This window comes from Peromyscus eremicus, chromosome 11 (assembly GCF_949786415.1).
Source record: "Peromyscus eremicus chromosome 11, PerEre_H2_v1, whole genome shotgun sequence".
Lineage (NCBI taxonomy): Eukaryota > Metazoa > Chordata > Mammalia > Rodentia > Cricetidae > Peromyscus > Peromyscus eremicus.
Genome location: NC_081427.1, coordinates 456,077 through 470,842, shown reverse-complemented (window position 1 = coordinate 470,842; position 14,766 = coordinate 456,077). Strand labels below are relative to the sequence as shown.

Here is a 14,766-nt window from a genome sequence, read left to right as displayed (position 1 = left end):
GAAAGCCACTGTTTATAAATATGATCCCCAAATCCCAGAATCTTAGGCTATTTCCCATATCCATGCTTGGGACAAGTGTTCTAGATTTCAAATTTTCTTCATTTTTTTTTTTGAATTTACAGACTTCTAGGTGAGCATTCCTAATCAGAAAAATGTAGATCTTTCTGGGTATCAAGTTTTTTTTTTCATCCCCCCCACTTCAGGCTAGAGATGGAATTGAGGCTCGTGTATGTCTGGCAAGAGTTCTACACGGAGATGCACTCCTAGTCCAAGTGTGACTATTCGGACACCAACACGATGCTCAAAAAGTTTCAGATATTCAGTCCTTTGTTAGTAAGGTTTTATTTCCATTATGTTCATGTTTCCTTCAACATATTCACAACAGCTTTCTAGACAATCCCAGGCAGTCTCCAGAGGGACTCTGGAGCGGTGCACTGGTGCATAAGAGCATCTGTCTGCATGGGCTTCACTCTACAAGGAGTATCTTCCTGGTGGATTAAATCTGCCTATTCTAATGAGCACTTTTTACATATGCAGTCATCCGGGTTTCATTTGTATACTGCATTTAAGCCTTCCCCTGGTTTCGGCTGAGCAGTCTGTTTATTTGCAGGAGTTACTGCAAGCAAAGGGAGAGGCAGGGAGTGGGGAGTTGTTTGTTTTTTTACTATGACACGGTAACATACAAATTCTTAAAATGTTTTTCACATTTATAAATGTTATTTTTTTATTACAACTTGGAACTTACTTCTTCCTGCTTACTTACTATGTGTAACTGGTTTTTATAGAAGAATTTAAAGAGAAAGTCAGTTATAATTTATAAAGAGCCACTTAAAAGGTTTACTCTTTAGACATAACAATATATTAGTTCTTTAAATAAAGACTGCTTGTCACATGAAAACATTTTAATTATACAAAACTTTCATGAATTGGGAGGAAAAAATACTACAGGTACTTTATGACAGGATGTGTAATGACAAACAAGCATTTCAAATTCGGCAAAGCCCCAGGGTCAAAGATCAATTTAGGACATATAAGCAAGCTGAACTTCAGACCATGAACACATTTTGAATATTCTAAAGTAATTACAGTCTCACCAGGGTATTCAGATAGATACCTGCCCAGGCACAACTCTGGAGCTATAACTGCTGGAGGAGAGCATAGCTCAGCAGGAGCTAGCAGGACTGGCGGTCACCGAGTCGGGAGCTATGGTGTGGGAAGAGGGCAGCAGTCTTCTTAAACTCCTGGAAGCTCCAGTGCATCTGCTCTACCTCAGCTCTATGTTGTGCCCGCGTACGGCTCAGCTCCTGCAGGAGATGTTCATTGGTGCTGACTAGGGAACTGGAGGATAAAAGGAGAATAACTGCTGAGTCCCTCCCAGTACCCAGCCTGCTGTTGTGTCCCAACTGCCACAGCCTAGCTCAAAACCCACCAGCATGAAGGCATCTCCAGTCCTTGTTCTGGACGGGTTTTCCTGACCGCACAGTGCCAAGGCCTCCACTTGTTCACGCTCTGTTATCTCCCCTCTTACTGACTACTGTCCCTGTCTGTGACTTTTCCATACCATGATGGGGTACAACCCGACCCCTTGGCTTGAGCAAGCCTCCTAAAGGCACTTCTGGTCACTGTGAGCTGAGCTTGGGAACAAGCTGAAGGAGTGAATGGTAATGTCTTCCTGACAAGACAATGATAACCTTTATGGGTAATAAAACCATATTCTGCTCTAGAAAGACCCAATTCTACAATGTTTCTAATTCCTAGTCATACATGGTTAATTGTGCTGCGGCAACCGTACAGTGTAGAGCTGGATTCAGAATGCTAGTGCATTTTTCACAATTCCTCAACACTGCTCAGTTCCCCAAGGTGTCCACAGTGAGCAGCATCACAAGTTTAGATAAAGCAAGGCAATACTAACCTCTGCCACTTTTGAAGACAGTCACCCCATTGAATAATCTACTAAGCAGGTGCTGGCCCTGTTTGCTTAAATCACAGAAATGGCTGCTGAATAACATCAGCACGCACATGAGTGGACCAAGGCGTGATCCCACTGTCTTCAGAGTTCTGCCCTCATCTGGGCCCGGATGCTGAGAGCTCAACCATGAATGTCACTGGATGTACCACAGATGGCCCATTGGATCCCAAGAGTATACTGTTTTGCCTGCTATTGCTTTCGCCCCTAAATGAGTAGCTCAGATTCCTTCCTTCCATTCCTCCCTACTGAGTCTCAGCTCCGTCTTCTCTGCCAAAAGCCTTTCCCTCCAACTACTGTAACTCAGGCCTGTGAAGGGAGTAGGAAACAATGAGAAGGAGGGAAGAGTGGTGACAACTACAGGCCAGCCCTCCCCACTGGAGGCTCCAGGAACAGGGCTGCTCTGATGACCTGTTGCCTCCTTCCCAGAAGAAACTTCCTCAATAAAGCGAGGGTCTGCCTTGCCCAACCCAACATTCCTAGTCCCCCTTGACTACCCACACAGAAGAAGTAGAAATATAATTTCCATTTTTCTAAGTGAACAGCCATGGACTGCAGTGAAAGGGAAAGTACATGCCACTCATGTACTTAGCCCTCAGATGTGCAAAGTTAACATGGCAATGCATGTGGGTCCTGAACACCAACTCCTGAGAGATACTGCCAGCTGTTTCTCGGTGCCCCACACCCTGTGCCTCAGCCCCCACCCCACCCCTGTGGCCCACACAGACATGGACCTGTGACTCTCTTGCAGCATCTGTGTGAGCTCCTGGATCTTGTCATAGTGCTCCAAGTGCTGCTTCAGCTCCACAACTTCCCCTGAGAGCTGTTTCATACTTGCCTGAAGTCCTGAGGGAGGAAGAGAGGAAGTAGTATTGTGTAGTGATGTTCATTCACACATTTTGACCATTCTGGTTTAAATTAAAGCCAGAAAAGGAGTATCAGAGACACAAAGATGGGGGTGAAGAGTATCAAGGCAACATCTGTCTCCCTCTATGGGAACTAATACCCCTGCTACCCATAACTGATACCCTAAAGCTGGTAAGCCTGAGAAGTCACATCCCTACGTGGAAGCAGAAGGCGAAGACAGATACAGACCTGGCACCAGCAGAAGACTCCTCCACTGGATCTGCCTGCAGAGTCTCCTTCAGGAATCAACCTGCACCCATGAGGGAGCCTATGGCTTAGGGAGAAGCATTATGAAGTCTGTGGTGGCCATATAGCTGAGGTATCCACTGATTACATTTGTGGGTGTTCTCTTTCAATCTATGTGACTCTTATTTATTTCTGAGTTTCCAACTCAAGGGGGAAAGAGATACCTCATTTATTGGCTCCCCACATCTGAACAAAGGATACAGATAAAGCCGTATGAAGACACAAGGCTGTGAAACTATAAAGTATCAGTAACATCAAGAAAACCAGAAAGGACAGCGTGGCAGAGGCTGGCAATGACACTGGCATACACTTCTCAGCAATCAGCAGTGTGCAAACATCTGGGGTGTCTGTGACGACAGCACAGGTGGAAGGGGTTCTAGGGAAGACAGCAGTGGCGGCCTGGTCTCAGGGCCCCCCAAGAGCCCCACATTAACCAAACTTCAAGAGATACTAGATGAAAACCCAAACCCCAGAGGAGCGTCAAGTCCCTAATCCAAGGGACTAGGCCAAGCCCCAGAGGTATGGAAGTGCAAGATGTCTACGTCTATGGGGGTATTTGTCATTAGTGGGGCATCTGACAGATACAATGTGGAAGTGACCCAAAAGACCCATTTTCCTGGGCCAGTGACAGGACTATGGTAGATTAAGTGAAGGTTTCACGTTGCTAGTGAGGGGGAGACCAGGTGTTCCACTTAGTCTAAGGAGTTGGCCATCCCAGTCCCTTTTAGAACAGGGTCCTCATTGGGAAAAACAGCTGCTACTGGAAAAAGCTAAGCAAATCATGACAACAGAGAGAAGGGAGGGGAGGACCAAGAAATTCCCAAAAGGAGGCAGCTGTATTTCTAATCCATATATTCAGAAAAGGTGTCATGGCTTATCTCCTTAAAGGACAAGTGTCAAGTAAAATGAATGACAGAAAAGTCCTGCAGCCACAGCAGGAGTGTGAGGAATCTTAGCTCCTGAGAGCCAGGTTACAAAGCAGGTCCACCCCCACTCCCCACCCACCATTTCAAAATGAGTAAAGACAAACATAAAACGACACAAGAAATGAAGAGCAACCTGAACCAGAATTACAGAATGTCAGAAAACTCATGCTAGATTAGCAATAGAGAGTATCACATAAGAAGTGAGGGCAAGGCTAGAAGGAATAGAGCCAAGACAATACAAGTAATGTCTCATACAAACAACCAGCATGGCAGGATTAACCCTAAGGATGCAGAGTGGCATGCATACCTTGGCAATAACCAACAGCTTTCATTATGGACCTAAGACCCACTCAACAAGAGGGAAATCATGCCTGGTACTGGAAACCTAGCCAACTACCTAGGGCTAGTGAAGTCATGGATCTTGGAGGAAAACATACAACCACCACTTTACCAAATCAGCATAATCCCTAACTACACTTTAAATTATATTTGTCCTTACATCCACAGATAAGTATAGTCCTCATCCCTCATCAAGGAAATGTCTCTTTGCAACAGATTATAGAAAACAACAATCAATCAAAATGCAAAATTGTGGAGCTCAGTCCCAATGGATACATCTACAAACAATTCACCACACTTAAGTTTCAGGAAACATTGTGGAAGGGGGGGGGGAGGGTAGGGAAGACTGTAAGAGCCAGAGGATCATGGGGCTGGCTGTAAGACTGTGTCTCCTGGTAATGTCAGAAGCTACACCCATAAAATCTTGTCAACACGACTGCTTAAACATGAGCTGTACAACAGACATGCCTAAGTGGACAGGGAAAGACCATGAAGCTTCAACCTTACACAAAGAACTATAGCCAACTAAGGAATTCTAGGAGCGAGAAAAAATAGTCTTTCCTAGGGAAGAGTACACTAACAGTTTACTTAATACCAAATGGTCAGTCCTGAAAACATACATACAAGTAACATTATATAGACTGAGCAGGTTATATGTAGGAATATATACACATACACATATATATACATATGCATCTATGCATATAACAACAATTAATGAAAAAGGAGGCTATAAATTTGAAAGAAAGTGGTATATGGGAGGGTCTAGAGGGAGGAAGGGGAATGGAAAAATGATATAATCTCAAAAAGAAAAGAAATAAATACAATGGGATGGCACCTGAGGAATGACATCCCCCAAACAAAACAAAAATAAAAATCCCCTCTAACTTAAAAAAAAGGAAATAAAGAACTCTTATTATTCAACAAAACACCCTAATAATAGCAAGCAGCAAGAAATCTGAGGAGACACTTGGTTCAAGAATCAGACCTGGTGGCACTCAACTGTGGCGCTTTGTGTTGCAAAGGCTGAGGTGCAAAGGATCAGGCAGGAGGCAGTTACCTCCTGGCTCTTTGAAACAAGAGCAATGTGTGCTCAACAGTCTGCCCTTCTGAAACACAGTTGAAATGGAAAAAGAAAACACCCCAAAAAGTGCAGAAAGAAATAAAAATTATCTGGACCTGAAAGAAACAGTGATCACAAACAGCCATCAAGACACCTGCTTTCTCAGGAAGCAGAAGAGTCAAGATCTAGATGGTGGTGGAAAGAGCCAAAGAAGTTACCTCCACACATTGCCCCAGACTAGCTGCTATAGGCAGCCTTTAACAACTGGACTGGATCTCTAGACCCACTCAGACAGTATTTAATGATTCCAACTCCTGGCATAAAGTGATTTAGAACAATGTCTCCCTATGCATGCATGAGCACTCAAATTTTACCAAGTAGTGTTACCAAATAAACTGTACACTTACCAGTGATCTGCAAAGTTAATGCAGTTGATGTGTCTGAATTTTTTACTTCTTTTTTCACACTGAATAGAAGAGATTTTAAGTTACTATTCTCTTCCAAAGATTTGTCTAAATGTTGCCTCAATGTGTCCTAGAAGCATAGAAAACAAATGTAGACAAGTCAAGTTCAGTCAATATATTTAACGAATGGAATAAATTTTGGACACTCACCATAGACTCAAGTTTCCCTTTCCATAGTATAATTCTGAATCACAACACAAAGCAAAAATCACACTCAAGCATATTCTCCCACCAGCAGGCTACCCTAACTCCCCACTGGAAGGGGAAGGACATGAGGAAAGGGGAGAGGGGAGGTGGGATATGCATCAGAGGAATTCAGGTGCGATACTAGAAGAGCAATGACTGATAGCTGGTGGGTCCTCTCCCTCCATGAGGATCCCATTGTCACAGAGATCCCCAGGGCTTCTATACTATTCAGTATTACTGGTATCCTTCCTATGAGAACTCCATTATGATCTGGCTTCTCAGTCTACAAATGTGGGGAATTCCATCAGTCATCCCCTATCACAAGTAGGAATTGAGCATCTCCACAAGCAGGGAAAATGCTGAACATAAGCTGGGGTGTTAAGACTGAAACATAAGACAGAGAACAGGACCACCATCAGAGCCAGTAATGACAGCTGTTGCAATGGTGCCAAAAGTCACCAGGCTTCTCGACAGGAGCCATGCAAGCTGCCTGTGAAGTCAGGGCTCCCACAGATCTGTACTCACCCACTTGCAGCTCAGGTACCAGCAGACACACTCATAAAGTTCTAGGCTCTAGACAGGACCCCATGCCTCCCACCAGGAAAAGAGGAGTGAGAACCAGCACTTTAAGCTGAGGAATGACATCCCTTAAACAAAACAAAAACCAAAAATCCCCTCTAACTTAAAAAAAAGAAAATAAAGAACTCTTATTATTCAACAAAATACCCTAATAAAACTCAGCCACAACTTTAAGTCTTCCTTTCAAAGCACCTCCTGCAATGAGGTCCCCACACAGGCTCTTCCTTCTGGCACTAGCTCTCAGTGCTGGGCTGTGCTGGCTCCGACCTCTCAATCATGTGATGGGGCAAAGGCAGCAGGGGACTGAACACATCCAGACTGGGCAGGTACATCTGCCTTGGAAACTATTTAGGATACCAGGTTAGGGGCAGAGCCTCTGCCTCAAGACATAATTCCAGATGTCGCAGGAAGCTCCATGCAGACTAATGTCTCTACCCTGTGAAGCTCACTAGGACTTGTTAATAGTCACTCTGGACAGTGGCTCTTGTTGGTCCTTTACATACCAGCTGTCCAAGGAGGTGGTTTTTACCATACAAACTCCTGATCCACTTGCTAGGCTACTCCTCCTTCTTCTCTAAGGCTTGATAACCAGAAGCATGGCTCAGCTCACTCAAAAAGACAAGGAACTTTAGCCTGTTCCTGTCTTGGCACTTAAGGCTGCCCTTCAGCACAGATACTTCTGTGCGTTACTTCCACACTGCAGCAGGGCAATGCTGACTTCTGGACTCTGTCTTTCTGGGTGCCGCTGTTCCACACCCAGCAGGGTGATGCATACTCACTGTGTCTGCCTTAACAGGTACTACTAATTGTTTTCTTGTAAGACTATACTGTGTCCCATGGGGCCAACAATCCCACATAGACAATACTCTGCCTAGCACTGCAGCCCAGGCACACTGGGCTCTAGCCCTCTCCAGATGCAAGAGCTCTGTGCACATGCAGGAGATCCACAGTGCTTTCAATACCAGAGACCATCTGTGTCATTTCACTATTCTTTGGTTTTCTCTAAAATGAGATTCCGAGTGTCATCTCTTGTGTAGATCTTTCCAAAATGAAGATATTATTTGTCAGGCAACTTTAAATTTTCCCCAGAAATACTGTTGTATATTCATCTATTTTACAAAACAGGTGACTAATGCAGGAGACAAGCCAGGCAGCTGCTGCAGGGACCCACTAACCCAGAACCTAACATGGTTCCTAGGTGCTGACCTTGCCAGGGGTGAACCAATCCACTGGCAGAGAGGGGACAGACTCTTCTTGGTATCATGAAGACTCCTGCAGCCCATACAGAGGCTCACATGTCATCAAGACGTTATGTGAACAAGCCTGAAGAAGATCCTGACCTGTTGGGCTTTCAGATGAGAGTCTTGAGTTTTGGCAACTGATTTGTGCTTGGTTAATCTCAGTCTATTGCAGAAGCTGGCCACAGCCATGTTGGTCCATGGATCATTTTGAGGTTATGTACTACAAAGCCACAGAGCTAAGTAGAAGATTAGTACTTGCTCTGGTGGATGCATTGGTAGGTGGCTCTGTGGTCCAACCCTTCAACCATCAACATAAACTTAAAAGAAGTGAGGGCACCCCAATACTTTAAACACAATACACCCCATAAGGATCAACTTAGAGGCCAGGTCCAAGTTTATATGGTTCTTTCTGGGTACCATCTGGTGTTAGAGAGTCCCCTAGACTCAGACACAACCTTCTAATGTTGCCTGGTTGGTGTACAACAGAGCAAAGACCACAGATGACCCAGATAATTGGAACCTCATGCAGCAGGACTGAGAAGCCTATGTCTGGGACAGAATGAGTCTGGTTCATTTCTTTTCCCCCCATCTCTTCCATCCAGACTCTCTAAGAGAGCACTAGGCAGAATTTTGGCAATCAGCAGCAACACCATCACAGGTTCACTGTTTTCTGGGACCTGGGTGTGAAACAGTCAGGTGGATCCCTGGAGGCAACAACTGCTAATAGGGAAACTGCTTGGTCTGGAGCAGCAAGAGGGAGCCCATGAGTGGCTGTGGAGCAGAACAGTCAGCACTGCCCTTGGTCTGTGGGCCGGATCTGTCTTTCCCTCATCCCGTGAACAAATGCAAACAACACAGAGCATTGCTCACCAGCTCCTTCCTGGAACTGCTGAGTTCCGCCGTCACCTTACTCACTGCAGCAGTGTACTGTTGCTGCTGCTCAGCGAGGCGGCTTTGCAGAGACTTATTTTCAAGAGATAGGTAACTAATTTCTTCCTTTTCAAGTGCTGAACTGTCCCGAGCTGCTGTGAAGTCTTGAAGAGATGACAAAACATGCCTGGCCTGAGCTGGAAGTCAAAAGGAAGTACAGTTACCATATCACAGCTAAAGATGGAACATTAAAAAACAAAAATGCTATGTGACTTGAAAGCAGAGCACAGAAAAAAATAGACGCTGGTACCTTGAAACCACCTTGCTTGCTTCTCTATGAGAATAATGGACATGGCTTTTAATTTACAAAAAGGCAACCCTCGAGAGAAGGCTGCATATGCCACGTAGCCACATCAGGAAGATGTGGTGAGTATGTGGTAACCTGGCCTGAAAACTCCAAGGTGGCAACAGCATCATGACCATCACAGCTACCACAGACCACTTCTGCTGCAGCAAGACACTGGCCCTGATTAAAGGATAGATGTACAGTCACCAGGATCCAGTACTGCAGTTCCCAAGATTCTGATCCAGGAATAACTAAAAGGGTCATAGCCCCGACCCCTGAGGGTAGTGGTCAGGAACTGTTGGCTACTTTAAGTCAACCTGACACAAGCTAAAGTCATCTGAGGGAACCTCAATTAGGAAAATGCCCTATAAGATGGGGCTGCAGGCAAGTCTGTAGGGCATTTTCTTAATTAATGATTAATGGGGGAGGGCTCAGCCCATGATGGGGGTGACGGGTGGACATCTCTGGGATGGTGGTCCTGATTCTGTAACAAAGCAGACTGAGCAAGCCATGAGGAGCAGGGCAGTAAGCAGTATCCCTCCATGGTCTCTGTATCAGCTCCTACTTCCAGATTCCTACTCTGAGTTCCTGTCCTGACTTCCTTTGATGATGAACTGTGATGTGGAAGAGTATGCCAAATAAACCTTTTCCTCTCTGAGTTGCTTTGGCCATGGTGTTTCATCACAGCAATACTAACCCTGATTAAGACAGGAGCCATGGCAGGAAGGAGCTTAGGCAGCTCAGTGCTGATGGGCCTAGCTCGCAAAGGACACTCACATGTAGCCCAGGCTTCTGGAGAAAGCAGCCATTGCCTAGGCTCAGATCACAACACTGCATGAGGAACCCTAGCACATTCTCATCCTGAATCTCCAGTCTGCAGAAGCAAATAGACCCAAGGCTGTTCCATTAATAATATTTGAGACTCACTAGGGAAAACAATCTTGTTGGGTTCCTATCACATATCTGAAGCTTTGTGAATCCAGGGTCCTGTACTCAACCAGACATACCTAGAAAATCAGAAGACAGCAGATAGTTTCCCAGCCTTCCAAATGCCCATAAGATGACAGAGTAATTAGAGACCAACAATGGGTACAGCATTTGTAGCATAGCAGGTGGTAGCCCACAGAAACAAAGCCCTCCAGCCACCAAGAAGGGCAGTGACAGTAGGTAGGACAAGTAACAAACATGCAATACTCATCAGAGGATGTCTATTATCTAGCATGGGAATAATTATCCATTTCTCTGGAATCCCAGGTTATGTGAACACTGAGAGCCCCAAACCTAGCAGTTGAGCAGCATCTACCAATAGATGCTGCCAGAACTCACCAAGGAATGCCTCGTTGCCATGCAGGGATCCACTGCCGCTTGAGCACCTGTCTATTAGGTCGAGGAGTGCCTCCAGGAGTGCCACTTCCAGAGCAGGCCTCTGCTCAGGCACTGTGGCCACGCCAAGTTTAGGAGACAGCTACAATGAAGACAGAAGCTTAAGACTGGCTTTACAGTGGCAGCTCACTGCAAAAGCTAAGTCTCTAACACAACATGCCGGAGTATAAAATGCTTGTCTCCATAATGGAAGAAACCCATGTCCAGGGTCACAACCTTGGGCTGAGAACAAGAGACACCTTCTGTGGAGACACCCATTTGTGATGCTAGCTCCTCATAAGGCTGTGACAGCATAGCACTCCCCTACCCCATTTCCCTTCTTTTCCCCAATCCAGAACCCGAGAAACAGAGGCTGCAAATCGACATGGTCACATCACATATGAAAACAGCCCCCAGAACTAACACTGTAGTCAACTAACTACTGTTTCTAACATGGCCCAGAAATTCCAGAAGTGACCTTAACTATGGCTCCAAATAGCCATCCTCTGTTGTGGAATATTATTTTAATTGGGCAAAGATGTGTTACATTTGTTTATGCTGCAGAATATTATATTAACTGTGTAAAGATGTATTACACTTGTTTATGCTGCATTTGTTTTTTGTCTTTTTTTTTTTTTTTTTGAGACAGGGTTTCTCTGTTTAACAGCCCTAGCTGTCCTGGAGCTAGCTCTGTAGACCAAGCTGGCCTTGAACTCACAGAGATCCACCTGCCTCTGCCTCCCGAGTGCTGGGATTAAAGGAGTGTGCCACCACTGCCTGGCCTTTATGCTGTATTTGTTTAATGATGTAAGGATGTGTGTTTAATTATGTAAAGATGTGTTGCATTTATTTCACCTTGCCTGCCTAAGGCACCTGACCAGGCTAATAAAGAGCTGGACAGCCAATAGCTTAGCAGAGAAAGGGTAGATGGGGCTGGCAGGAAGAGAGAATAAATAGGAGGAGAACTCTAGGCTCGAAAAGGAGAGAAGAAAAGAGAGAACGAGGGGCACACCCAGGGCAAGAAGCCAGCCAGCAGCCAGCCAGACACCAGAAGCAGTCAAAGTAAGACACAGAAAAGGAAAGAAAAAGACCCAAGGCAAAAGGTAGATAAAGAGAAACAGATTAATTTAAGTTAAAAGAGCTAGCCATAATGAACCTAAGCTAGGCTGAGCATTTATAACTAATTAGTTTCTGTGTCATGATCTGGGAGCTGAGTGGTGGCCCCAAAGTAAAAGCCTGGAACATGCTTCCCTTACTTTTCCTCAGGTCCAGCTTAGGACCAATCAAAGACTCAACCACCTTGAAGCCCCTCTAGGAAGCCTCTGTGTCTTTGAGGGTGTGAGAATTCTTAATTCCCTCAGCAGGAATGTATTCTTTGGAAACCATAAAATATATTTCCAGGATTCTCCCTTCATAATAGAGTTACTGATGATTCACTTGCCATAAACCCTGATTCCAACTTTTGAGACAAATGTAAATATGGGAAAATCACCTCTACTGTGTGGCTGTACTTGCCTCTCAGAACCAGAGCACTAGTATAGGCATGCATGTGATTAAGCACCAAAGAAATTATTTAAAAGCAACTTTCACTGTGGGGTCACAATTAGTACTGAAATATAAGACATGGCAAGCAAGACAATTGTGTTGCTAAAACACACTTACTGGGAATGAGGCATGTGTTCTCATTCGTCTTAATAAAAACCTAGAGCCAGATATTGGGGTAAATGATGAAAGATCAGAGGAAACAAGCCACAGACACTTCTCACCTCACCAACTCCATAAAACCTCTTACTGAATGACCCTGAGTCCTCAGTCGAAAGGGGGTCTCCAGTTCCTGTCTCCTCTGCCTTACATGCCTTTCTCTGCCCAGCCATATCACTTCCTGTATCAACCTTCCTAGTGCTAGGATTACTGGTGTGTGTGCTTCCCAAATACTGGTAGCAAAGGCATGAAATCTCAAGTACTGGAGTTAAAGGTGTGTGCCACCACTGCCTGGCTCTGTTTTTCTCCTACACTGGATCAATCTCACATAGTCTAGGGTGGCTTTGAACTCACAGAGATCCAGACAGATCTCTGTCTCCTGAGTGCTAGGATTAAAGGTGTGTGCCACCACTGCCTGGCCTTTATGTTTAATCTAGTGGCTGGCTCTGTCCTCTGATCCTCAGGCAAGCTTTATTTGATACACAACATATCACTGCAGGCATGTCTCTAGCTGCTGACCCCTCTGCTCCAGCTGCTCACCACTCTGGGGTCACTTGTGCCATGAGATGTCTGCTCTTCAGCCTCCAAAGACTCAGGATGAGACATGGCCATCTGACTGTGGCTCTCCATGCCATCCTGTCTGCTCAGACTGTCCTTGAGGCCAGAGGGCACATCAGCCCTCTCTAGGCAGCTCAGACACTCCCGGTCTGAAGGCACCTGGAATCTCCCACCAGGCATCCTTCGCTTCCTGTACTTTTCAGGAACAGGCAAAGAATTTAATATATTCTGTGATGTCAAACTTGATTTCTGAGAAGAAGAACCACAGTCTTCAACATCCATAGAGTCTGTAATACAGAGAAAGTGAGCAGAGTCCTCATTAGACTGAATTCTCTGGGATATAGATATAGAGGCTGCTATTATAATTAAAAAAATACATCCACAAATGTGAATGTGTGTCCATCAAACACAGGCATATGCAACCAACACAAGAGTATCTATGCACACACATACACATAAAGACACACAAGAGGAACAAGTAGGAGGTGAAAGGATGGAGGCACACAAGGGAGCAATGTCACAAAACATGGATTTTGAGGAAAGCCTGGATGAAGTAGACAGACTCCATCTTTATTAAGTAGCAGTCTTCTGTGAGTACTTGCTCTGCATCATGTCAACGGAATCAGGTCAACAAAGTTCTCTATACAACATCACATATGTGCATTTCCAAGAGATTAAATGGGCCAGGATGACCATATGACACGGGATATCCTATGCACTTGCTCACTAGCCCTCTTGGAGGGGCAGACATTCTTGTCTAGGGAACTGCACAGGGAAGGCACTGCACAGGGGCATTGTGAAGGCCTAGATTTAGCTTTACAGGCTCAGGAATGTGCCATGACAACTGCAACAGATACAGAGCAGCATCCTCCTGCAGACATCCTATCTGCAGTTTAGGCCCTTGAAGATATCTAGATAATCCTGCTGAGCAGTCCAGATAATCCTGTTTAGCAGGTTGTGGTTCCCCGCCAAAAGTCTAGCCCAATGGTTTCAAATGAGGTTTCGCACCCAAAGTCCAGACCAATAGTTTCAAAAAATTACCTTGCCCCTTCTACCCAAACCCAAGTTGCCAATTCCCGGCTTGTGGTTTTTCCCTATAAAAACCCTCTACACCTGGGCTCGTGGCTGCCACCACACTTCCTTCCATGTGCTGTGCGGTGGCCCAGGTTAAACCTGAATAAAAGGACCCTTATGTGTTTGCATCGGAAACCGGCTCCTTGGTGGTCTCTGGGGGTTTCGTGAAACAGGTACAAGAGCATAACCCTGGCTTAACCACAGCCCAGAATTCTAGAAAGCCACATTACCGGACCATTGTACTTCTGAAGGTCTCACAAATGTGACTAAAACAAGAAGCCTCAAGATAACAGGTTTATTTATGTGGGAAGTTTTCATACTTATACTATAGATGCTCATGGTACTCTCAATTAACTTATTCAATCTTCCTCATCTTTGGTATTAAAAATGTAGCTACTGTAATGAGCTTGGCCTGTGTATTTAGAAGAAAGCATGTGCCTATGGGGCTAGACAAGGATAGAGAAAAATGTGAGAGGCAGAGTAAGAGTATGTGTTCACAGTGGGAAAATACCAAGAAATTTCAAACTTGCAATCTAAAATATGGGTGTATAATAAATTCCAATGTGCCAAATCCTTTCCAAAGATATTTTAGAACTTCATATATAAGTATAAAGATATCAGGAAAATTTTCAGAGTTATAGCAAACACTGTGAATAATGTATAACTACTTAGAAAGGCCCTGGCAGGATTTGGCGATTACCTGGGTGTGAAGTGAAGCGGGTGTGCGGCACATGCACATGGCAGGCCTCTGGCACTCCGTGCTGTTGGGTGAGCTCCCCACAGAGCTGGTCCTGTGGTGAATGACCTGGACAGCACCCTCTGGAGGTGCCTTTCTTCTTCTCGTGGCCTCTCCTCACTGAGTCCCCACATTGATGCTGGATGGACAAAGGACTCAACAGATGTCCAGAGTCTATTTTATTAAAAACATTTTAAGTCTTA

The 14,766-nt window shown here is 45.0% G+C and overlaps 1 protein-coding gene across 3 annotated transcripts in view; it reads right to left on the bottom strand.

Moving 5' to 3' along the window:
• Window positions 1-323: 323 nt before the first annotated feature.
• Cep72 (centrosomal protein 72) overlaps window positions 324-14,766 on the bottom strand; it is a 36,456-nt gene continuing 22,013 nt past the window's right edge. The window contains exons 6-13 of one of the 3 annotated variants that reach the window (XR_009382001.1): window positions 14,528-14,737; window positions 12,736-13,040; window positions 10,459-10,597; window positions 8,787-8,983; window positions 5,854-5,980; window positions 2,701-2,812; window positions 1,115-1,338; window positions 324-616 (exon numbers count right to left, since the gene is read on the bottom strand). Coding sequence is in view for 2 of the 3 variants with exons in the window: in XM_059276119.1 (XP_059132102.1) it covers window positions 1,173-1,338; window positions 2,701-2,812; window positions 5,854-5,980; window positions 8,787-8,983; window positions 10,459-10,597; window positions 12,736-13,040; window positions 14,528-14,737 (1,256 nt within the window). In the remaining variant the exon portion in view is untranslated. Of the gene's footprint in view, window positions 1,339-2,700; window positions 2,813-5,853; window positions 5,981-8,786; window positions 8,984-10,458; window positions 10,598-12,735; window positions 13,041-14,527; window positions 14,738-14,766 lie in introns of all 3 variants that reach the window. The other 2 variants (XM_059276119.1, XM_059276120.1) reach the window with 2 other exon arrangements.